We start from the raw sequence: 25,744 nt of genomic DNA, 5'->3' as shown, positions 1-25,744 counted from the left end.
TTGACAATAGATTGTACCATTCCTATCTCACAGTCACACTATGCCTTTCTGCATCTTTTGATCTGGGTGTGGAAATGCCCAAGAACAAAGTTTCCAACTTCCTAAAACATTTCGCCCAAACACATCCCAGCATCACCATAGTCACCATCCAAGCAAGTGGGTCATGCACTGTAATCCCGTGAACTGTGACCCTAAGTGGCTTGATCATCTCAATACCCCTGCTACATCATTCTCTTTCTGAGAGCTGACAAGCTAGTGTAGCTGTGATGTGGGACAGCTGGTGTTTGTGTGGCTGCTTGTACTAGTCCGGACTGATGCTGATTTATAGTGCTAGCTCACTGAGATACCATGCCGCAGTTTAACATGAATATCCCACTCAGACACAGTATACTGACTCCGAGCTGACCAGTCCTTGTTTTAGCCCCTTAATGCCCTGCGCCAGACAGGGTAACAACAAGTACCATATTTTAACGTCTATTGGTATGACGCGGCCGGGGATCAAACCCCGGACCTTCCGCTACCCCAGGCGGACGCTCTACCACTAGACCACAGAGGTGGTCATTTGAGCCATTAGTTTAGGTGGTGACAATAGTGATGCTAGGTGTGTTCAGGCGAAGTGTTTTTAGAAGCTGGAAACTTTGTTCAAGGGTGTTTCCACGACAAGTTCGAAAAACATTTACTAGCCCTGATGAACATGATGTTGTACTGACAACTGGTCAAATTAATGTTCCATTCACACATCAACGTTTTCATTACTGTAAAATAAATTACCCTTAATGGCCTTAAATTCATCTGAGAATGATGCATAGTGTATTGGATAAAAGTAGCCAGCAGGTCCATTAACCTTCTGCATTTCATGAGCCCTTTGAACATTTTAATTGTCACAGACTAGCAATAATGTTGAACAAAATCTTTATCAATAAAATGTTTTTTGCGAAAGTGTCCCGATGAACTACCCTTGTTTGTACTCACATCCTGGTGGAACTCGGACATCGTGGCAACAGAGCTGCGCAGGAAGCTGAAGACGTTGCCCTCGATAGCCTGGTCCATGAGTGCCTCGTCATCCTCAAATGGTTCAGTCACACCTGTACAGGTGCCAGCATGAAAGTCAAGGTGCTCTTGGTACAACACCAATGTTAAGCATGAAAGATTTAGGGGTTGCCAGATTCAAAAACTTTAGCAGCAAATCAATTCCATGGAACACCCTTAACTTTTAGCACTGCTTTTCGATGAAGCTATGATTGACAATACAATCTACAACTACAGACAATTCAAAATACCTTATCTTATCGTTGATCTACATCCTTTTCCACAAACTACTAGTTGCCATGGTTACAAAGTCCTACCTCCAGCTAGTGGGTACTGTGAGAGTTGTCGCAGCAGCATGGCCCAAGCGAACTGCACAGAGGCCTTCAGTCCTGTGTTGGCCCACGCAGAGTTAGACACCATCTCCCTGTGGACCTCTATCAAGTAACTCGGGTCAGAGATAACCGGCAATCTCTGGGCAATATCTGAGTAAAAAATACACAGAAATATGAAAGTCACACTCAAGGTTGTGGCACAACAAGAAAGAACAATGAAATCTACAAACAATCTACCAGCTAATCTACCATGTCTACCGTTAACGTACATAACAGCAAATATCAAGGAAACAAAGGCTACATAATTCATTCCAGACACTATCGGAAGCAATATACATGTGAAACGCCATACACCAAGATGTAACCATTTGGTTGACAAACAATAAATTCAGCTACCATTCACACTTGATTTACACATGGACAGTCAAGCACTTTGAAGGACGGTCAATGGAGTGTAATCCATCAAACAACAAAACCAGCACATTTTGTAACAACCTGATAATTAATAGCACTTTTTCTAATCAGTGTGAAACCTGTAGATCTATAGAATACTTATGTACAACTGTTGTACATCAACAACACAAAGAGATACTCCAACATGCAGATACATGATTCCCAGGGGGAGTAAATACAGCGTCATGTGAGCAGTACCTGCGGCATCCTCCTGTTCCAGGATCCTCACATCGAAGCAGTACAGGAGAGTCAGCAGTAGACACAGGGTCACCGGCTCTAGTTTGTCATCTCCAGTCACAGAGTTGTCTTCCCTTAGGTGAGCAATCAGCCTCAAGGTGTCGCCCTTACTTAGAGGCTGCTGACATGCCAGACAGAAGAGACACTCAGCCAGCGACAGCTTGATCTCTCGGAACAGTTCCACAACCTACAGGCAGAAACAAAGTAGAACATGTATAGTGGTCAGCAGTATATTCAGTAGTGAGTGATCTGGGTTTAAAACCACTTTGAACAGTATTACAGTTATGCCATGGCTTTTCAGCTTAATGTGGGAGGAAAGCCTGAAGTGATGCTGGTCTCAGACGTTTACCAATTTGGTAAAACCCACATACCCACAGGTATGTTGCTGACAAACATCGAAACATAATCGGGGCGAACAAGGGACCTACAATCATGCCCAAGGGACACAACTCTGCTCATGGAACTGCAGTGCCTTGGATCACTAGGCCACCTGTGCCCCATTCAGTAGATGAGGGAACAAAGTCTAAAATAAGATTCCAAGTAAATTCATTATTCTGTTGGCAGAAATCAGATAATCAGAAAATGTGACAAACTATAAAAAAAAACATGTAAAACCTGTCTCTTTAAGCTAGCCCTTGACTACATCTGACATGGTCTAAGCACATTTAAGCAATTATAAATTGGAAAAATGCTTTACAAATTCATAATTGTATTAACATAATGTTTTCCTACCTGTTTTCTGTGTTTGGGAGGGCCAAGTGCTCTGTCCTTCTGAAGCTTGTCCATTTCAGTTACTTCATCAATGGACCGGATCAAATCTGCAGAGAAAATAAGAACATGATTAAGAGTATAGTACAGTAAACATAATTGCAAAACATTGTTTACATTCTAGATCACTCATGCATTGGCTGACTGGACTGAGAGCTGCAATGTATGGAGGATCTCGGAAATATTGCAAAAAGCAATGACTTGAATTCCAAGTTGTTGATGTAAACATCATCTACAGACAAACACCCTGCCACTTGAAGATCTAGTAGGTGAACTTCCCAATCTACGGTGAAGGCGTCAATGACCAAGTCAAGGTTCGGGATGAACGGCTTCAAAGAGACTCCACCACAGACATTCAAGTAGTAGATCATGGTAGATCTTGTCAGTAGAGTTGATCTGGTAGTCATAGTGCATCAGCGGTAACATTTTAAATCCCCTGAATATGCCTGGCTTGAACTTGAAAGTGAGGCAAGGAGTAGCAATGAGGATATCGTCAATCCCATCTAGTTGATGTATCACACAACTGATGTATTGTCTGACTGAACTATCAGTCAGGATGCTGGAAGGAACTCCATCCAATGTGTCATTGCTAACACTACTTCTTCAACTCCAAGTTGCTGACATGGAAATTTTGGTTGCACACCCATGCCCTGACATACGTAGTGGTATGAGTCCGCTCCTCAATCGATCGTACAGTCATCGATGGACAGGTCATGTGACATCTTGGTCTTGCAATTGTATTTGTGCAGGAACATTCATAGTATGAAATAAAAGTACAAAGCAAGGTGATTATGACCATGCAGAAGTGAGGCAGTGTTTCCAAAACTCTGGATTGTGAATGCTGTCGCGTGTAGTCATCGAGGTCCTACTGAAAACTAGCGATCCAGTCACTTTGAAGTAGAAATGTATATACTTCTGTTACGGTGCGGGATGGTAGGTCAAGTGTGTAAACGGCTTGGATCAGGTCATTCTGTTCTGATTCCAGCAAAAGCTGGTTTGTTAACAACCCGGAGAAAGTCCTGACACCTGCTACACAAAATATCTCTGTGCTGGAGCATGGAAAATTGCATCCTTGCCTAACACTTGGTCAAAGCACCACACACATAAAACCCCATCACGTGACAAATAGTGAGAACTGGACATTAGATGAACAAAATGGTGTTCCGAGTTCCAAAGAAATAATGATGTACATGCAGCCAGTTCCTTGTAGAATGTGTGACGTGACCAGTGCATTAGCAAGTTGATCTTCGTAATAATTGATGCATGAAAATAAGACTGAAAATGACGAAAATAGTCGTATCTCTAATGATCACACTAGTAAAAATTAAGTGCACTATCAGAACGCCAATGATACAGTTTGATGATTCCGTGAAGTATGTAAGGGGGAATGATGCCAATCTAGACTAATAACATCTCCGAACCATCAGTCCGATCAAGGTGATGAGTGAGTGAGTGAGCGTGTTTGGTTTTACGTCGCTTGTAGCAATACAGTGGTCCCTCGCTACAATGCTACCAATGGGGTCCAAATAATTGGTGGGCGTTATAGACGATGAGCCGTTTAACCGAGGCCGAGGCGGTGGGAGCGCGCTCGGCAAATCTCAAATCATCAATATGTGTTTATCTCACGTCACGTCAAAATAGTATATATTTTTATGGACCTAGATCTACCTGTAATATCATTCATTTATTAAATCTGTCACATTTCTCAATGTCTGTAATACGTATTCCATTTCAATTTATCATTTTTTATCGATAAATTAAAAAATTATTCACTATTTCCCGCGATGTTATTGAAAACAAAATTCTCGGACACACATTTCGACAACGGGTCCGCATCGAACATGTCAAAGAGTAAAATAAAAACGTTTTAAGCAAATCTTTAAATATATTATACAAAGTGATAAATAAAATCAACAAAAATATATCTAAAAGTAATCAAACTTACATCAAAGTTATTATTTCCATCGTTTCGTGCGATCGCGTGTAATGTAAGTCAAATGACATCTCGGCTTTCGTCGCCTTGAATTCTCGGCTCAGACACAACGTTTAATGCAAAAATATATGCATGGAAAATCTTTGTCACAGCTCGTAACCTAGCACGATACATTCGCGAAGTTCCATATTTTTAATATATGTCGTGATTCCTGCTTAAAACGTTCAGAATAACACGATTTAAAATAATCTTTCGCCAACTTCTGAAATTTATCAAACACGAGCTTGGTATCACAGCTATAATTTGATTGGCTGCCTGAGGTCACGTGCTAAAAACTGACCAATCACGAAACTTGTAGCAGATTTCGGCAAGAAAGCGTCATTAGAAACAAATTTTAATCCAATGAAATCGCTTTTTATAACTACGGAAAAAAAACAGGCGATGTTACGAAAGCGCAATTGCGAAATGAATGACCGCCCTGTTGTGACAGCAACTACATGTGTGTGACAGTGTCGCCTCAAATTGGATTGCCCACTAATTAAGAATATAAACTTCGCTTGTGGTTCTCTTTTATTGCATGCATGCGCTTCTAAGATCAAAGGATGTATAGTGTGAAAAGTTAACTAGTTGAACAATCGTATTTCCGGGACTTGCCGCGGATGTTTTCAAACAGATTATTAGAACTCCATTCAGCGATAAACGGTTGATTATGCAATGAGAAGCGTTATGTGCAAATGAACAATGAACAACAATTCAATTATGTCTGTGTAAAACTCTCGGCAATAAAAGTGTACATAAATTTTGGGAGCCATGCGTTACCGCGCGTAGTAACCGAGGTAGCGCTTTATCGAAGAGCACAATAGCGAGGGATCACTGTATTGCCACAATATCACGGCGGGGAACAACAGAAATCAGCTTCACACATTGTAACCATGAGGGGGAACAAAACCAGTCTTGGGTGTGACGATTTAATGCTATGACAACTAGGCTACCCCACCGCATCCTAATGGTAGGCTCAGGGAGAGTATGTAGATCCCACTCATCGTGACACCGACTCTCAGAAGTTGATCAACGATCCCGATCCTGACTGTTCAATCAATGTCGATCCTGCCAATAAGAGGAACGGGGAGCGATGTACCGAACCTGATTCTGACTACGCCAGTTATATTCTGCAGATAGTGAAGTGGGTATTGATATTGATCGATCGATCCCAAGGGGGAGCGTTGATTCTCATAGAAAAAGCCAAAGCAATAGAATAACCAGTCTCGATTATACAGTATGGTTGGTGGTCAGCTGAATGTGGGATGACTGTTGATCGTGCATCTTCACGCACACGGGAATTGGTCATTGTCAAGGCGAGAAAAATCGGCTGTGAGGAATGAAACGGCAGCGTGTCTTCCTTCACTGATAGTGAAGAGATGGTCGATGATTTGGTCTTCAAGGAGGTGCAGCAGCAGTGGGGAGCCTGTTCGCTTAGGTTTCTTGGCTGATGAAAGTTCAGAATTATTCAACGAAGCCTTGAAATGCCGAACAACTGAACGCTTGACAATTGCACAGGTAGGTTTTAAACTCAGAAAGTTGGCAACATTGCTGGCATCATTTATTCATAGAACATGTGCCCGATGTTGATGCTGATGTCTATCCAGAGCATGACTGCACTTTTTACAGAACGGACTGATCTGTTTATAATGTTGCAGTCGTAAGAGAAAGAGTTCTCACCCCCCAAAATATAATTCTCTATGATTCCAACACGTCTCCACAATGTGGCAAAGAGAAAGAGAATGATTGTGTAGGTTGTGAAGGGTTGCTATGTACAGGATTACAGTACATGACCCATTTGTTTTGAAGGTGACCATAGTGATGGTGGGATGTGTTTGGGCGAAATGTTTTTTGAAGCAGGGAAACTTTGTTTTGGGTGTTTTCACACCAAGATCAAAAGAAGAAAGAGATATGCACAGTGTGAGATAGGATTGGTTTAAACATTGGTATTTCCAAAGCATAGTATGGAATGGAAGCCTGTTTAGAACCAGTAACGTAAAGCTTGAGAAAGCTCCATTCTGATACGCTAATGTTAACATTTTGTTAATCATTTGATTTGGCAGTCAAAGTTCACAATAGGTCGTTCTGACCCGTAGTAAGATGTCCTCAGATCTTTGTTTAGTGGTAGCGAGCGCTAAGATCTGATTTTAATGAGATTGCTTGTCTTCTTAACAAACTAAACAGCTAACAACAAGTGTTGCAAAGTAATAAAGGTGTAATCATGTTTGTAGAAAAGGCAAAGATCAGCATGACATTTATAACATTGATAGCATGACATTTATAACATTGACAGCATGACATTTGGTACATATTTTCTATCCAAGTTTAAGTTAAGTAATTTTTTGTGAAGGATTAATATTAGAACAACATGTACACCACAATACCCACTGGAAGAGTAAGAACTACTTGCCAAGTATCTTGTTGACAAGTCCCTCCTCCACCAACTGTGAGGTGAAGGTCTGTATCAGGTGAGCTAAGTCGGAGGGCATGCCCAGTGTCCATGTCCGGCCTTCTCGAGACTGGAGCAGTATGCGGAGAGAGTTGACCAGGCTCCTACGTCCATCATAGTAAAGGATGACCGCCACCAGACCCCGAGTCAGGCCGGGGTAGTTGGGCAGCTGGTTCTCACCTGGAAACACAACAAAACATCATCCACCAGGTCCTTTCAACATCTTGTATAGAAAGAAAGGAACCTCCAATTGGATCAGGTTCACTTGATTTCAATAGTAGAAATTATTGTAGTCATCAGCTATAACAGTGAGTGAATGAGTGAGTGAGTCTGTCTGGTTAATATGGCTTTGAACAGTATTCAGTTAAAATCACAGTGTCAGCTTCATGTCGGAGGAAAGCTTGAAGTAACAGATCTTACACAATTACCCGTTTGGTGAAACACATGAGCATAAACACTGCCTCCTGTCCTGTATATATACTTGTCAACCATACTCTGTACGTCGCTCCTAATTGTAATAAAGAAGTTGTTCATCCATATATCTTATCCTTACTTACTTACTTACTTACTTAGACTCCAACTTCTAAATGCCTCTCAAAGAGGTCAGCCATAAGAAGCTCCATGTACTCACCAGCCATAAGAAGATCCATGTACTCACCAGCCATAAGAAGCTCCATGTACTCACCCACCATAAGAAGATCCATGTACTCACCAGCCATAAGAAGCTCCATGTACTCACCAGCCATAAGAAGCTCCATGTACTCACCAGCCATAAGAAGCTCCATGTACTCACCAGCCATAAGAAGATCCATGTACTCACCAGCCATAAGAAGATCCATGTACTCACCAGCCATAAGAAGATCCATGTACACACCAGCCATAAGAAACTCCATGTACTCACCAGCCATAAGAAGCTCCATGTACTCACCAGCCATAAGGAACTCCCTGTACTCACCAGCCATAAGAAGATCCATGTACTCACCAGCCATAAGAAACTCCATGTACTCACCAGCCATAAGAAGCTCCATGTACTCACCAGCCATAAGGAACTCCATGTACTCACCAGCCATAGGAAGATCCATGTACTCACCAGCCATAAGAAGATCCATGTACTCACCAGCCATAAGAGGTGAGGTGAAATGGGGTTTAACGTCGCGTCCAAGATTATTGCACTTATATAGCGACGTGCATGCACGTGTATGTGTGTGTGTGGCTGCTTGTACTAGTCCGGACTGATGCCGATTTACAGTGCTAGCACACTGAGATACCATGCCGCAGTTTAACATGAATACCCCACTCAGACACAGTATACTGACTCCGAGCCGACCAGTCCTTGTTTTAGCCCCTTAATGACGAGCGCCAGACAGGGTCATAACAAGTACCATCTTTTAACGTCTTTTGGTATGACGCAGCCGGGGATTGAACCCCAAACCTACCGCTCTCTGGGGGGACGCTCTACCATTAGACCACGGAGGCGGTCCACCAGCCATAAGAAGCTCCATGTACTCACCAGCCATAAGAAGATCCATGTACTCACCAGCCATAGGAAGATCCATGTACTCACCAGCCATAAGAAGATCCATGTACTCACCAGCCATAAGAAGATCCATGTACTCACCAGCCATAAGAAGCTCCATGTACTCACCAGCCATAAGAAGCTCCATGGCAGCTAGTTCATTCAGCTGGAACAAGTCACTGAGGATGAGAGTCTCTGTCACAAACTGCTGGGAGAAGGTCTGACTCCTCTGTTCTCCCTGGACAGGGATTCCCTCCGACGTCGACTTCTTGACAGCTTCACGGTGGAGGTTGTTCTTGGCCTGTGACATTCATATCAAAGACCTCAGTAATCAATGTTCTACTTGGTATCTCCAATTAACTGTTCATTCCAGAGCACATCATTGATAATCCTTGATAATGTCACAAGAAATGTCAACCATGTGCAGCAGTTTGGTTCATGGTTTTCAATACAGAAGAAATCCAAAATAAAAAATAACATGCATTAATAACATTTGTTTCAACATAATCAAGCTTTTATGTTTACATTAGAAGTGAGTGGTATGGAAACAGGTATGAAAATTAGGGTTGAATACAACATGTACAACATTCTCATGCTCTGATAATTCAAACAATTTATGTACTTACTGGTGTTTTGAGAAGTGAAATAAAGTCTGGTTTATGCTTCCGTAATGCCAGTTCAAGATCATGAATAGAGTTTGGTCGACGCTTGTAGATGGCGGCATCGACTACATCATATAATGCTTTAAATGGGCCCCACAAACGGGCACCTGAAAACAAAAGACAAAATTACCATGGTTGCATAAACAAAGGGATACTACTACAATGCACTACTTGTAAAACAAAACCATGACCTATGCCCAACTCAAACTGTCAGTGACTCTTATCAATACTAAACAAAGTTTCAGTCAACATTGACTCATCAATAGCCTGCAGGGTTGTTGTTGTCATTGTGTATATAACAGCGTTTAACACAAACACTGGTCTGTTGGTCCCTGTCAAGTACATTTTCTGAACATTATCAATTATACACTTTCTATTTACACTCTCATTTCATCACATGTCTGTATAGAGTCCTGTCTGATTCAATTGTAAAAGCATTCACATTGGACTCCTGTGTAAGGCCATACAAGTGGTAATAACACTAACCCAGGTTAACAGCTCACCTAGGCTGTGGGGGGACGGGTAGCATGTGCCAAATGTCTTGACTTAAAGTATCAATGTATATGATTATGGTATGAAATGACAATTATCTACTTACCATAAAATTCTTAACCCATGATATTCTTTGGGGTTTTTTCGGGAGAAGACATGTTGTTAATTATACTGCACATGCTTATATCATGTATATATCTACATCTTGACATTTGTGTCTCATCACTGGTAACTATGTAAGTGCCAATACAAGACATACTGTTAGAAACTAAATCTGGACACTGGAAAGGATAATGGGGATTACCTTCATAGCGATAACCATACTTACAGGTCGAAACATTGTGCAAACTTTATTAACCATATGACCAATTAGATCGCTGCATTCCACTCTCAACATTTTTTTTAACTTCAGGGTTAGAACTAAACTCAAATGCCCTACTAGCCCGGGTACAGATAAAATGCCCCTGTAATGTTAAAGCAATGGGAAATTGGTAAACTTGTACAAGCCCACAGGAGTTTGTACTAGCCCCAGGCTAGCAGGCTAGTGTTTAGTTCTAACCTTGTTTACGAACAATAACTTGATTTGATTTGTTCTTTTGTTTTACTTTGCAATCTCAATAGAAGTTGTGTGCATTACACCAGAGATATATATCTTTTAAATACATTGCATTTGATAACGTATTGTTTCTTAAAATTGCTGACTGCTGATATGACCGTCATCATAATGATTTAAAAGAAATTAAGACTAGAATATGACATACTTCTTTTTTAAGTACAAAAACCGTATCCACATTAGTTTGAACATGATGAAGATACTGGGCAACAATGCAGTTTACCGGGTGCAGCTGATCTCTACCATCAGTTCAATTACCGCGCTATAGCGCCACCGCTGTCTCGTTATACTGTTACCCTGCCTCACGCTTTGGTGACTCTCGCCTCACGATCCAAATCCCGTTTTCGGTCTTAGGGAAACTTACACATCTTTATGATCCAACACCCGTTCTCGGTCTTAGGGAAACTTACACATCTTTACGATCAAACACCCGTTCTCGGTCTTAGGGAAACTTACACGTCTTTCCGATCCAACACCCATTTTCGGTCTTAGGGAAACTCACACGTCTTTACGATCCAACACCCGTTCTCAGTCTTAGGGAAACTTACACATCTTTATGATTAAACACCCATTCTTGGTCTTAGGGAAACTTACACGTCTTTCCGATCCAACACCCATTTTCGGTCTTAGGGAAACTCACACGTCTTTACGATCCAACACCCCTTTTCGGTCTTAGGGAAACTAACTAGTCTTTATGATCAAACACACCTTTTCAGTCCTTAGGGTTAGCTTGCTTTGAGCACGGGTTAGCCATAAATTCTTACATTTTCAAGCGTTAATCTGGTTAATCCCACTGGTCGGTCATGTTGACATAAACAATGGCGGGTGTTGTTTCAAGAAAAGATGAATGGGAGAGCGGACCGTGATGTCACACGCATGTGCAATTCATTGTTTACTGAATTACGCATGCATGTTAATGGGGATTCTAATGACCCGTTACACAAGCACTGATTACATGTGATAGCGCCTGTGGACCAGTGGTAGAGCGTCGGCTAATTAACGCATTGGATCTGAAAAAGTGTGCCCGGTAAAATGCACTACTCCCAGATACTGTGCTATTTTTGCCAAGTAAGACATTGACATTTTACATAGGTAAGTTGGCTCTCCAGTTTGGATCTTGGACATTCCTATCACATTGATAATTGAGAAACGGGGCATCTACGCAGCAAATCAAAAATTAATGATACCATTTGAAAATCAAATTATTGAAAGTGTCGATTGTCTCTTGGAATGTCAATTTTAGGACATCAACGTTACAAAGACATATAACGACTGAGACATATGAGACCTCTCGCATAATTCAAAATTAAAAGAGAAACTAGGAGAACATGCACTATAACCATGCCGGTAAGTGTTTATTCAAATATTGCGGGTGTAATCAATTAGATCCTTGGCATACCTAAAACATTATCACATGTGTAACAAATCTGCGATGTATTTTAAGAATTTAGCCTTTAGTTCACCAGTAATGCAGGGTTTTTTAAACGCTTACCCGAATTTACCGCCATGCCTAATGCCGCCATGTTGGAAGCAATTACTTTTCCGGTAAGATAACTCGTGAAATTCAAGAAGCATACCACCAACAAAAATATTTTCTCAGTCCCAACCCCTGAGTAATATATCACGTTTCTTATCTGACGATTTACATCTTCAACACTTCATAATATTTTAATCAGATAAAGAGAATTGTTTTAACACAATCCTTCAAAAACAAATCGAATCCATCTCGACAACAATTACAAAAATAAATGTCACTAAACTTTGCATGGCTCTTGAGAGATGATATTATTCTTGTGACTGTAACATAATTACGACCGCATGTAAATAATTGAGTCTGGTCCATTTCCACACAGCGATGACAATTGTAATTTCCATTTCGACGATATGCTGGCCAGTGGATGGAGGGGTTTTGCAAAATTATCCTTGTAAAATAAATTTGTTGATGAAAAAGTGGCCCCTCCACCACGTACATTTGATTTCGTACACTTCATTTGACGTAAGCTTCTAATAAAATCTTATACCACGGAGAAATATATTTCAACAAAGCGAAATCCATTTCCAAAACTCTGTATGGAGCCTCTTGTTTCGAGCAGCTTTAGTGAATATTTTACGGGCGCTTCCGTGACTATCTATATTTAGAAAGAGGGAATACCTCGTTTTCGAGTGAAAATATCGATCCCACAATGCAACTTTGTACATTCTTCTGGATCTCAAAATGGCGACTACTAACAGTGAGATGCCGGATTATGACAAAAAGGGAGATTCTGAAGATGTTAAAGTGAAAATAATTTGCCTTGGTGACAGCGCAGTTGGAAAGTCTAAGTACTATATCGTTCATAGCATATCTTTTACCTTATTTTGCGAAAAAGTTTGCAAAACGCTAATGACAGTTCTCCTGTATTCCATTTGTCCTGTTTTCGAGCACTTGTTCATGATATATGTTTCTTGAATTCACGAATACAGTTTTGATAACTATCTTTGGTAATATAAACCATCTTTTGAAATATGTATGTTATGTCAGTTATTTGTAATATGATGTAAATATTTAGTATGAGCTATCTGCGAAATGTTAATGTTGAACTTAGAGAGCATCATAGGTTGCTAGGCAACTTTTTATATCGTTCAGTCTTTTGGGCGACTACCCTCTGGCCAATAATAGCATGCAATCAATGAGCAACACTTACAGTTGTGATCTAGAGCTTCCTAACATTAAAATAATATACCAGATGAGAAAAAAAATTAAAACAGCAAATTAATCTTGATATGGGCCAGTTTCACAAACGGATTGTAACACTGCAACTGTCATGTCTTCCATACTATAACATAGACTACCGTATTTTCTTGAGTATAGTGCGCACTTTTTTTCCAAAAAACACAGCTGTGTAAAAGGGGGTGCGCATTATACACAAATTATTGAGTTTTGATGTTTTTCCCCCAGGGTAAGACATTACCGTGAGCACGGAACACCGGAAATACCATGTCAACAAATCCATACTGAAGTTCGCAAATTATTCATGTAATTACACTGTCTGGCTATAAAAAGTGTTCTTTGTATATCTGGACTTATGTTTGTAACTTATTTCATTAATTTTATTCAAAATTCCTTTTAATATTGTTTTAATTAATTTCGGTGAAATCGTGTGTGAAGCGATCGGAAGATCGCACAACTCACCGTTATTAACAGCAACCACAGTCAGATTACCACTATTGACAGCTTGAAACGAACTTTAGTTGACAGAGAATGGATACCTATATCATAAATGCCATACTTTGATTCGTTAAAAGTCATTTTTGTTTTTGTTGGACGATTCTATGTCAACACGTAATTCTCGCGATCACGCGATCACGTGCATGGGAGCCTTGACGGTGACTGGTCAGACTGGTTCCATGTAAAAAATAATACCCGGCAATAGCGATCAGCTGCTTTGCTTAGGGTTATTAATATTTTAAATATGGTGTAGTAAAAGCTGCATCTAAATTAACAAGATATTGGAATAAATTATTCCTGATGAAAAAATAGTTTCAGATGCAACTTTTGCCGATCCTTGCATTAAAATACTCTAAAGTTATATCATTGGGTGTGTCTTGACCGAATCACCGGTAGATTTTAAGAAAACGCGTGTACAGCTGATTGCTGTGTCCGGCTTAGTTTACGAGAAAATACACAAGGTAATCTTAATCCCTGGATATAACACAATGCCTAGCTGAACAAAAAATACAATTTAAACGGTAAATCAACATGTCTGGTGATTTTTTATCTCAAATTTCGAATTTCTACTGCCAAAGTTTCTCATCACCTGTTCGTTTGCCGGACTTTGCTGAAGGGGTACGGTGTAATTTTTTTCTGCGCATAATATTCAAATTTTCTTTTTTTCCAAAGTATTGAACCCGCTAGAGGGGGGTGCGCGTTATACATGGGTGCGCATTATACATGGGTGCGCACTATACTCAAGAAAATACGGTACTGACACTCACAACGCGATGATAGCTTGGTAAAATGGGACCCTGGACATGATAACATTTACGATGAGACTGCAACTTACAGGCTTAGAGCAAAGCTAAATCTTGAATTGGTTCTTCTTGTCTCTGGCTCATGCTTTAGTCTTTACTCTTTTTATTTAGCATTTAGGGAAGGAGTATTTTGTAAAATTAGTATCAAAATAATCAAGCTGTTATAGTTATCCTCAATCTGAATGATCATTTTTTCCATCACTGTTGTCATGAATTTAATTTAATTTGTTGTTTTTTCCTTTAGGTTGGTTGAGCGTTTCCTGATGGATGGATAGTATCCTTTTTTGTGCATGATTGCTGTGAAAGTGCCTGTGTCACCTAGACTGTCTTGTATTCAAGGATGAGACATGGACACTTGCGTGCAAGCCCCAAACTATTGACACACGATTGACGACTAGACTGAGCCATCTAGTTGTTTCTAAGAAAAATATAACCTATTTAGGTATTATTTATTACAGTTGTGCCAAAAACTTTTGAGTCTGCTAGCCCAAAAATGTACATATTTTGGTAGTTTTATGACGAGGTAAAAAATGAGCTATGGACTGATGGACTAGTTAGATTTAATGCATAGTGTCTACTCCTGCACCACTATTATGACTATTATGGTGTCTATTTTATGATTTAACCATTTTTTTCAGATCTATATAGTATGCATTCTCCGGTGATGTTCACTAAGCATCATGGCCTTATTTTAAACATATGGGATATCTGTTCTATAACTGTAGAAACAAGATACATGTGTAGTTTTTCTTTAGAATACATGTATATGATTATATGCTTCATGGATCCTTGACTATTGACCAGCAAACCACAGCAGCTGTCAACATATGCTTTAACTTTGTTCAACCATAAAACTGAGCTGAACGGAAAAACAGTTTCTGTCGGTAAGTTATGATTTATATACTCCATTGGAAAAAGTTTGAAATTTGGGTGAAACTGCAGTTTCAGAGGTTCGTATTGGAAAAGGGAGGTCACTAAAATTCCAGTTTTGAGCTATCTCCATTGTGTTTGTATTTGTGAAAAATGGTGGTCCCACTTTTTTCCTGTCGTATATGCTGATTGAAACAAGTGGGCCCACATTTGTGTATCATCAGACTTCATTAGGTTGGCTTATTTGGCGTACTGATAACCATTCTATAAACGTTATCCCGCTTCTTTCCTCTTTGGGGTGAACAGGTGGCCCAGTTGTATAAGGCGCGAGAATTCACTTTGCATCCCTTGGGCCTACCCTGAATCCTACATTGTGGGTTTGAATCCCAGTTAGCCCCGATCTTGCTTCTAGGTTTGCCCACACCATACCAGTGCTCGTGGGTTTCACCAAAGTGGTAAACGTCTGAGACATGCATCACTTCAGGCTTTCCTTCCATATCAAGTTGACACAATATGATATAACTAGCATACTGCTAAAGCTCTTTTAAGCCCAACTCACTCATAATAGTGACAAAAACAGGTGGCCCACATAAGTAAATCACTATGCTTAGGCTTAAAAAAATAAAGGAATTGGTTGTCATTCAATGACTTTTGAAAATATAGTGCAGGGATGGGTGCTGTTTTTTTGGTTTTGGGTTTTTTTTTGCTTCGTGAAACTAGTATGTACCCCAAAAAACAGTTGTGTACCATCAACATGGGAAAGGGCCTCCCAACATGAACAAGCATACAAACTCCTATTGCCACCATTACCATAACACAAGATGCGCAGTAAAGTAGTGCGCATGTGAAAGGAAATAGCAACAGATAATACAATGAAAAGAGTTTTTGTGTAAGGCATTAAATAACATTCAGGCAATAACCACTATAGTTATTTGACTGAAAGGTAGCCTACTAAAATGTTTTCAAAATGCAGAATACACATTTGTATATTATATCTTTTTATTGTCAGATTTCTGGGACACAGCGGGCCAAGAGAGGTTCAACAACATGCATCCCTCGTACTACCACCAGGCCCATGCTTGTGTTATGGTAGGTTTGGTCATAGAAGATGTTCATAAGTTTCCCTCTGCCCAAACCATGCATATTATCTTTAACATTGTACATAGCTATGTTGTTTATTTCAATCCCTAGCAATGTCGAAGTTTGTGGGTAGCTTAATTCTTTTCTATTATTTGAGACAACGTTATATGTGATCAGTTATTATTATCATTTTCATGATATCATCTTTGCTCAGTACCAGTTTCTAAAACGACATATGTGAAAAAAATCAATATTTTTAAACTAATCCTATCTCACACTATGCCTCTCTTCCTACTTCTTGGATCCTGGTGTGGAACCGGCTGGAACAAAGTTTCCAGCTTCAAAAACACTTCACTCAAACATAACCCATGCATCACCATGGTCACCACTTGAACAAGGGGTGACGCACCACTGCAATCCTGTGTGATACGATCCTTTGCAACGTCATCACCTGACCACCTGACATACCCTGCCTTTAATTCTCTTTCTCATCGCCATGGTGGAGAGACATGTTTGAGTTGTAGAGAATTACATTTTGTTTTTGTTTTCAATCCCCTGACAACTGCAACTTAACCCTTTCGCCCCGACTGCCCGATTTATCGGGCAGCATAAACCGTGTCCCAGTACCCGGCTGCCCGAAAAATCGGGCGAGAACAGTCCAAGCCCCACACCCGGCTGCCCGATAAATCGGGCGGCGCGAGCGTGTTTACAAAATCGCTCTTTCTACTTCCTTTCTCGTGTGTAATCTCGTTCTAAATATGGAAACGAGATCTACACGTGATTGACACGTCATTCTATGGAATTTCCCCGTCTTTTTAGCGCGAAAATCGCGGATGTCACCTGTTTTCGCGACAGGTATTTTTCTCGCTTGAATCGTAAATCAAGCGTAATGGCGGCCAACTACGATTCGGATAGCGATCAGATGATTAACAACGACTCTATCGGGAATAATAATGTGTTTGAATTGAATAATTTAAGCGAAGGGGAGAGGGAATTTCGCGAATATTTTGGTGAAGATTTTGACGGTTTCGACGAGGTGTCCCCCCCGCCAACTTTCAAGAATGGGAGTGGCAGAGGGATCACAACAGTGGAGACATGAGGGATTTTGAAGAGGCGACCGGACTCAAGAATATATATATATTGACACGTACGGTGAGTGAAGAGTCATGCTATTGATTTTTTCCAACTGTTTTACAATGATTCTGTGTTTGAACAGATTATCAGTGCGACGAATGAGAATGCAGCCTACACGTGAACGAGCGATCACAACAACAACAAAGGTGAGTGGCATGACGTATTTGTTTCTTTTTTTTTAATTTATTTTTCTGATCGCAATCCGAATTGTAGTTTGCCGGTTTGTCGTATGTCCTTATATTTCGCTCAATTTGAATAAAATTTATTTCTATAATCATGTTTGTTCTCTTGTTTTTTACAGCTTAATTTAAATTTTAGTAACTGTATAAATTATTTATTTATTGATTGATTTAATAAAGTACTGATTTAATTTATTATGCAGTTGTAAATAGCAGTGTATTGTAAATATGTTATCACAACTTTTATATTTGCAGAACTTGAATTTACGATCTTTCTGTCCTTTTACAATCTTTCCCTCTTCAGATCAATCTGTGATATCTTCCCTGTGATGTCATTCTTATAGTAGCTGTGGTTCAATGTTCATGTAATGTGATAAATTACTTTTTAAAAACTTAAATACTTAATTTTTGTTTCAAATCCTGAAAAAGAACAAAATAAATCAAATATTTGTTTTTACCTGTGTTAACGAGTTTACCTGCGTTAACAAGTTTACCTGTGTTAACGAGTTTACCTAAGAGGCTGTAGGTGTATCATAAGTAATATGTGACATCAGTATAGAAAACAAAGTCAGTACCAAGAGTTGTAAACTTGTTTATTTGTTTACAGATGTGCATGAAGAGAATTTACCTGTAACACCTGCGATTACCTGTGCCGTCCAAGATGACAAGACCACTGTGTTATGTTTACCTTGTATCTGTGATTTAGTTTTGTGATTTTTAATACAATTTGAGCCAAAATTCATTGTCTGTTTTCATTTTTTCAGTGTTTTCAAGTTTTATTTCACTTGTAAACACCTGTAATTAGATAATGACAAAGGTTAGAGACAATAACAACAAAGAATATTAAAGTATACTTAATCCTCTTTACAATGGTATATGATCAATGTATATTAAAAGCAAGTTTCTGGTAGAAAAAGTGCATCAAAAATGATGGTGTGATTTTCCAATAATACTGCCAGGGAGGCCAGTGTACAGGCCTTGTCAGTGTCAGGGACTGCAGGGTTTCAAGGGACATAACTCTGGGGCAGCCAGTGATGAAAGAGTTAATGGACAGCTCTCTATGGAGAAATGCCATTGTGCAAGAAGTATAATCAAACTTTTACAACAGTATAAAAGTGAAAAAGAATAAAGAGAGAGACTCTCACTCCCTTTGTTGTGACTGTCGCGACCAGTGCTAGTTGTGTGCATCTCTCAGAGGAAGAATTTCCCTATTATATTCACATGTCAGAAGTGCAGCTGAGACCGGCGATCAAAGTCATTATGCTAAGAAACCTGGCAGTACAATTGGCTATTTCAGCAGTCAATCAGACCAAGCCATCTACCATCATGTCTTTTTCTGTGGAGAACAATATAGTCTCTAACAGTTTTCCTTTCCCCCCGCAAAACTACGACTGCAACAGTTCACATGCGTGTTCATTTGTTGTTTAACGCCACCCCCAGCCATATTCAAGCTATATGACATGACAGGGATCTGTAAATAATCGAGTCTGGACCAGACAATGCAGTGATTGACATCATAAGCATCGATCTACTCTTTTGGGTTACGATGACAAGCATCTACCAAGTCCGTGAGCCTGACCACCCGATTTTGTTAGTCTCTTCTTACGACAAGCAGTCGCCACTTTTCAAGACATTTCTCATCGACATTAACTAGGGGATAGACATCAATATCCTTCTCCTAAGGGTCGACATGTAGGTCATCATTGATACTCCCGGAGGATCAATGTCAACATGATTTATCAAAGGATCGACCTTCACACAGTAGATCGCCTAAGTGTACTTCGTCACCAGACCATTATGCTTCTGCTAGGAATCAACACAATCCATCACTAGATTGGCATACCACTTCTAGGATAAACCTTCTTCCCCAAGAAATCGTTATCAGAGTTGTTTCTCAGTAGATCTTCATATTCACAAAAGAGATTGTGCTAGTGATCAACAACAGGGACTGTACCTACATCCCATCAATATTTAAATACAGCGAAGCTCATCATGCGATGGCTAAGGATCACTGATAGACATACACCAAGGATCGTTTGATCAACAAACATCTATTGTTCAGCTGAGATATTGAGATCAATGGGATTGTTGGGGTAGACATACTCAGGATCTTTTGCCTAAAATTTGCAAATATTTTTAGCTCCACATATTTGTTGTCCACAGGTGTTTGACACCACAAGGAAAGTGACGTACAAGAATCTCCCCAACTGGTTGAAGGAGCTGAGGGAATACAGGCCTGAGATACCCTGCCTGTGTGTCGGCAACAAGATTGATGGTGAGCTGAAATACTGGCAGTCTTGATTTTACAGTATCTCCATTCTGTTGGAATAAATACTCTTGAGCCATTCACACTATAATCTTCGTTTTAAGACTTGATGTTTAAAATAGCGATCCAATCAAATTCACCTGTTCTCTCACGACTGAAACAAGTCCATGATGTCACAACTACTTGACTCACTATGTACCATCTCAAATCCAAACTGATAGCATAAGGATTCCAGGATACCCTCTCCTGCCTCCGTGGTTTTGTGGTAGAACGTCTGCCTGGAGAGCGGAAGGTCATTGGTTCAATCCTCGGCCGCTTTATACTAAAAGATGTTAAAAGATGGTTCTTGTTATTACCCTGCCTGGTACTCGGCATTTAGGGGCTAAGACAAGGACTGGTTGGATCGGAGTCAGTATACTGTGTCAGAGTGGGGTCAAACTGTGGCAAACACTATAAAATCAGCATTAGTCTGATCAGTACAAGCAGCCACACACAAACACGTGCATGCACATCGCTCTATGAGTGCAATAATCTTGGATACAGCATATTACACCTCACCTCACCAGGATACACTATCATTATGATCAAGGGGTGCTTGTCATGGCCCTAATGTTACAGGTTCAAAATCAAATACTATAGCAGCAAACCTCAAGGATCCCAGGACACAGCTTATTTTCTTACACTGTACATATCAATATTTAGATATTTGTTACAGATAAAGATAAAAGACCAGTGTAAAAACATGGGTTATAAACTTACTATTGTTACATTCTCCAGACTATTGCTAGAATATTGTCAAAAACCTTTCTCACCTGTTAAGAAAGACACCAAAAGGCTGCCTCTACTCCGTGCTTTACCTTGTTTTCTCTGTTTGATGTGTGATGTGACATGAGTGTCATTGTGTCTACTTCCAGTTGACAACAGTGTCACACAGAAAGGTTTCAACTTTGCCAAGAAACACAACATGCCCTTCTACTTTGTGTCGGCGTCCGATGGAACCAATGTCGTCAAGGTAGGTCATCCTGTGCTCACACATTGTCTTGTGCATTCGATGGTTATATTGTTTGTTATGTTGATTGTGTTTCAGTTCTATACTGTTGTTCTATGCTGTTTCAGTTGTTCAAGGATGCGGTACGTGCTGCTGTGGACTATAAAAATAACTCAACAGATTTCATGGATGAAGTGATGCGAGAACTAGAGGTTTGTGTCTGTTGAAGTCATTTGATGTATCGTTAAATGCCAATCTGTTTAGGCTTAAAAAATACAAGAATTGGTTCTCAGGCAATGGCTTTGGAAAATATAGTGCGGGCGGGCGGTGTTGGGTGTTTTTGTTGCGTGCTCAAACTAGTATGTAACTAAATAAACAGTTGTGTACTATCAATCTGGGAAAGGGTCTCCCTACATAAACAAACATACAAACTCCTATTGCTACCATAACCATAAATATGAGATGTGCAGTAAAGCAATGCGCATGTAAAGGGAAGTAACTGTGTTCTATATTGGTTCGCATTGTTTTTAAGTACTAGGATTTTTATATTATTTTTTAAAATTGAAATATAAACGAAACTGGCTGCAGACTTTATGATGATGCGGGCAGTGCCTGAGAACCAAGCCTATTATTTTTTTTAGCCTTATGATCAGAATAACAAATGAATATACTCTTACCAACAGTAGCTGTTATGATTGCTCCCCAGTGCAGTATCTTCTATTCTCTGTAGTTGAAATGGATGAGTGACAGTATGATTAATAGTGCTCCAGTCCATCATGACATCATTGTCAACAAATAGTTCCTCACATCACCCGCTGCTGTGTCTCGGTCAGACTCCGTCACACCACGGCTGCTGTAATACCGTTGCCCACACTTTATTTAGGAGATGCACACATCGTTCCAGAGAACGAAGTGATCACAGTGCAATGCCCCCTTTTTTGAGACACCTAACTCGGAAACCTATCATGTGTTCACTTTGTGGCATTGATAGTTTGTGTCCCTCATCCTTTTTCAAATCCTTGATCAGATTCCCCGCCCACTGGTCTAAGGTACTGCGTTCAGCTGCTATCATCTGCTGGCCATGAAGTTGGATCCTTAGTTTGTCAGCATGACACCAAAGTGGTAGATGTCTAGGGCCCCACATGTCTGGGGCGGTCGGGTAGCCTAGTGGTTAAAGCGTTCGCTCGTCACGCTGAAGACCCGGGTTCAATTCCCAACATGGGTACAATGTGTGAAGCCCATTTCTGGTGTCCTCCGCCGTGATATTGCTGGAATATTGCTAAAGCGGCATAAAACCATACTCACTATTGTTAATCTGTCATGGCTTGTGGGTATTGCAACACGCAGCCTTCCAACTCTGGGTGCTCTTTTACTTGTTTTGAGTAGTATAATGTTATTGAAGCACATGCACACTCTTTAGTTGTCTCCTTCAATGAAGTCTTCTCCTGTTTCAGTACTTCGAACTGGAGAGTGGCAAGAGTAAAGAGGACAAGGATGACAAGTCGGACAGCGGACTAGACACAGACAAGGAGGACAGCAAGAAGGCGTCTTGAGATTGGCTGGACTTAGAACACAATGAATATTTTATGCATCATATATTCTCAGGCAAACTGCTTCACACACCACGAACACTGGCAGGGACATAGAGGGAGAGGGGATGTGACTGCTTCTTGCTGGGCTACCACCCACCTTTCATTACTTCTGGAAGCTTGGCTAGGGCCACAGTAATTACACCTTCAGTAACAGATATAAGGTAGCAGTAAATAGCTACACATCACCCGAATAGGTTACCTCGTTAGGGTTTTTAAAAGATGAAGGCAAGTGTCGAGAGTAAATCTGTGCTGGGATGAGTTTGTTCTGGTAGGAATCATGGTGATATTCAGGTTTATTACATTATGTTGTCGGGAATAATTGAGGAACAATCAATGGCTGCGAAGAATGGGTCAAACTGAACAATGTGACGAGCACTTTGATAACTTGTAGGCTGTTAATGCAACTAACTCCTGATGTTTCCCAGAGATGAAAATGAATGCCATTTTTGAATTGTTCCTCATGGTATGCCTCCAGATATAAATGTGTTCAAATTTTAGTATGTTTGGCACATTGACCATGGCCCAGCGTGATTAATCAGAAGAATGGTAGTAGTGAAGATATGACCTCACAGTATATTGGGCATTGTATGATTTGAATGTTGGGTATTTGTGATCAAGGTAAATGCTGTGATAGGAATATGTTGGTCTGTTTTGTCCATGAAGTTGTGTATTATTTTGTTAAGTACCTACCAGGTAAGAAACATTAACTGTTGAAGCTCATCACTCCCAGAATATCTCTTATAGTCTTTGGATTTTGTTTGCACAAAGACTGTTACAACATTGAGGCTACCATAAGTGCATCTGATCATTTCAGTGATAATCCCAGTTTAATCTTTGTCTTTCTAGTCAGATCAGATGCAGTGTATGCCTTTCAAACACCAGCCATACTGTACAGTGTATGTACAGTGTATGTACATCAAACACTAGCCATACTGTACAGTGTATGTACATCAGACACTAGCCATACTGTACGGTGTATGTACATCAGACACTAGCCATACTGTACGGTGTATGCACTTTAAACTCTAGCCATACTGTACAATCTATGTACATCAGACACTAGCCATACTGTACAATGTATGTACATCAAACACTAGCCATACTGTACAATGTATGTACATCAGACACTAGCCATACTGTACGGTGTATGTACATCAGACACTAGCCACACTGTACAATGTATGTACACCAGACACTAGCCATACTGTACAATGTATGTACATCAAACACTAGCCATACTGTACAATGTATGTACATCAGACATTAGCCATACTGTACAATGTATGTACATCAGACACTAACCATACTGTACAGTGTATGTACATCTGACACTAGCCATACTGTACAATGTATGTACATCAGACACTAGCCATACTGTACGGTGTATGTACAACAGACACTAGCCATACTGTACAGTGTATGCACTTCAAACTCTAGCCATATATATGCTAACAGCAACCCATGCCATGGCCAGACATCTAATGTGACTTGTAATGTCTGCTATGTGATCTTTCAGCCGTGAATGTGATGTGTGACTATTTGTAAATGTTCCTCACGAATCTTCAGGGTCCAGTGAAATACTTCTTCCGTCCATGTATGTCCAGAAGTTTTTGTAGCATATTTGTCGTGAATGTAAAACATGTAAGCAAGATGTCTGTCCACTGATGAATGTTTGTCCACTACTATTATAGTGAACTGCACGATTTAACTTGCTCAACTTGCCACCGCACACAGCACTTTTTGTCCTAGTTTTACAGCAGCTGTCATGAGTTGCTTTTCAAAGGGATCTGTTACAGGATAGCCCTCAGTATCATTAGGAAATAAACATTCTGTGTTTTCAAAGTACAGCTAGGTTACCTGTAGATTGTACCGCCTAAATTGAATCTAAAATTTCTCATTCCAAATGTTAATTCAGTGCAGTATGTTTATATCCATTCTACACCGACTAAATGAAACGCTAACTCTTTGGTGTTAGCAAATATTTAGAGTTAGGCAGCATGGGTTGAGTCCAGTGTTTTGAGTAAGTTGTCAATCAGAAAACACGATATCACCGACAACAACCTTTAAACAAAATATGGCGCTTAAAATGTTCAAGCATTTTGTTAACGCTGTAATAATTCACTGAAACTTATGGCAGGTACTGAGAGCTTGTAGCATGGCAACTTGGTAAGCAGCATGAGGTGGGCACTGCTAAAGAAAACCAAGCAAGCCTTGCAAAGGTTTCGTTCCACACCGCACATCACTATTATGACGTCATATTGCTCATTGTGAAGCAAAAGATATTGTATATGGAAAATAGCCAAATAGCAAACTCTGTTGTCCTCAAAACTTGAAATACATTCTCTTTGTAGATTTCTATCTTGTTTTCTGCACAATATGTATTGCCACACATCCTTTTAATATTGTAGTAACTGCAGCTTTGCATTTTGTAGCCTATAATGGTACATAAAAGTATTTAAATATGTCTACTGACAGTGACTGTAAAGGAAGTCCTATTCTAAAAGTATTAGCTTCCGAGGTGATGTTGTCATCAAATCAGCTGTTTATTGTGATTTGACCAATCAGAATCCAGTGTAAATTCAAGGTACACTTATGATATAGCCCCACAAAGATTCAGGGTTAGAATTGGTTCCCAATAGCCCATGCTTGTCATAAGATTCAACTCAAATAGTTTGGTTGATAAAGCTTGGTGACTTGAATGATTGCATGCAGTCATACCCAGACATTGCCCGAAATGTCAACCACTAGGTTGTGTGGGCAAGACTGGATTATTTATATATGTATTGCTGTAATATTGCTGAGTACAGTGTTAAAGTGCAAACAATTATAATGATTACCACTGGTAGGTTGTTTGCTACTTTCAGCATATATTTAGTTTTTTTCTGTAATATGAATAAATAATGAAGGTTTGTTAATTGTCAGTTTATCCTTGAATATCCTGGGAAGTCGGGTCATGCAGTGGCCAGATATTTATGTTGTATTTATCAGCTATGATGTGTTGATAAAAAGTATTATACTTTTTGTAAACAATTGCAGATATTCTCGGTAAGTCAGAAATGAAGCTGTTCATGTTTAATTAATGTGATTACCTTTGGTGATGA

General features: G+C 39.9%; 2 protein-coding genes across 2 annotated transcripts in view; one reads left to right on the top strand and one right to left on the bottom strand.

Annotated features, from left to right (window-relative positions):
- The window catches only part of LOC139474084 (nuclear pore complex protein Nup205-like), a 46,539-nt gene extending 34,493 nt beyond the window's left edge, over positions 1-12,046 (bottom strand). The window contains exons 1-8 of the mRNA XM_071256949.1: positions 12,016-12,046; positions 9,383-9,525; positions 8,886-9,057; positions 7,202-7,420; positions 2,784-2,869; positions 2,013-2,238; positions 1,347-1,511; positions 973-1,085 (exon numbers count right to left, since the gene is read on the bottom strand). Coding sequence (XP_071113050.1) covers positions 973-1,085; positions 1,347-1,511; positions 2,013-2,238; positions 2,784-2,869; positions 7,202-7,420; positions 8,886-9,057; positions 9,383-9,525; positions 12,016-12,046 — 1,155 coding nt within the window. The remainder of the gene's footprint in view (positions 1-972; positions 1,086-1,346; positions 1,512-2,012; positions 2,239-2,783; positions 2,870-7,201; positions 7,421-8,885; positions 9,058-9,382; positions 9,526-12,015) is intronic.
- Positions 12,047-12,731: 685 nt separating this feature from the next.
- On the top strand, positions 12,732-25,455 carry LOC139473954 (rab-like protein 2A). Its single transcript, XM_071256800.1, has 8 exons — positions 12,732-12,845; positions 14,779-14,808; positions 15,339-15,418; positions 16,414-16,493; positions 19,961-20,072; positions 20,978-21,075; positions 21,180-21,263; positions 22,506-25,455. The coding sequence occupies exons 1-8, from the start codon at positions 12,739-12,741 to the stop codon at positions 22,602-22,604; spliced, it is 690 nt and encodes a 229-aa protein (XP_071112901.1). The 5' UTR covers positions 12,732-12,738; the 3' UTR covers positions 22,605-25,455.
- The last annotated feature ends 289 nt before the right edge of the window (positions 25,456-25,744 follow it).

Source organism: Haliotis cracherodii, unplaced genomic scaffold (genome assembly GCF_022045235.1).
Source record: "Haliotis cracherodii isolate W230 unplaced genomic scaffold, xgHalCrac1.p SCAF_3, whole genome shotgun sequence".
In the NCBI taxonomy this organism is placed as follows: Eukaryota; Metazoa; Mollusca; class Gastropoda; order Lepetellida; family Haliotidae; genus Haliotis; species Haliotis cracherodii.
Note: the sequence above shows the minus strand (reverse complement) of the source record. Positions and strands in the feature narration are given on the sequence as shown.

Coding starts and splice junctions, on each gene's coding strand:
- LOC139473954 (XM_071256800.1), top strand. CDS start 12,739: ATGGCGACTACTAACAGTGAGATGCCGGATTATGACAAAAAGGGAGAT. Junction 12,846..14,778: donor AGCGCAGTTGGAAAGTCTAA/GTACTATATCGT, acceptor TTTTTCCTTTAG/GTTGGTTGAGCGTTTCCTGA. Junction 21,076..21,179: donor ATGGAACCAATGTCGTCAAG/GTAGGTCATCCT, acceptor ATGCTGTTTCAG/TTGTTCAAGGATGCGGTACG.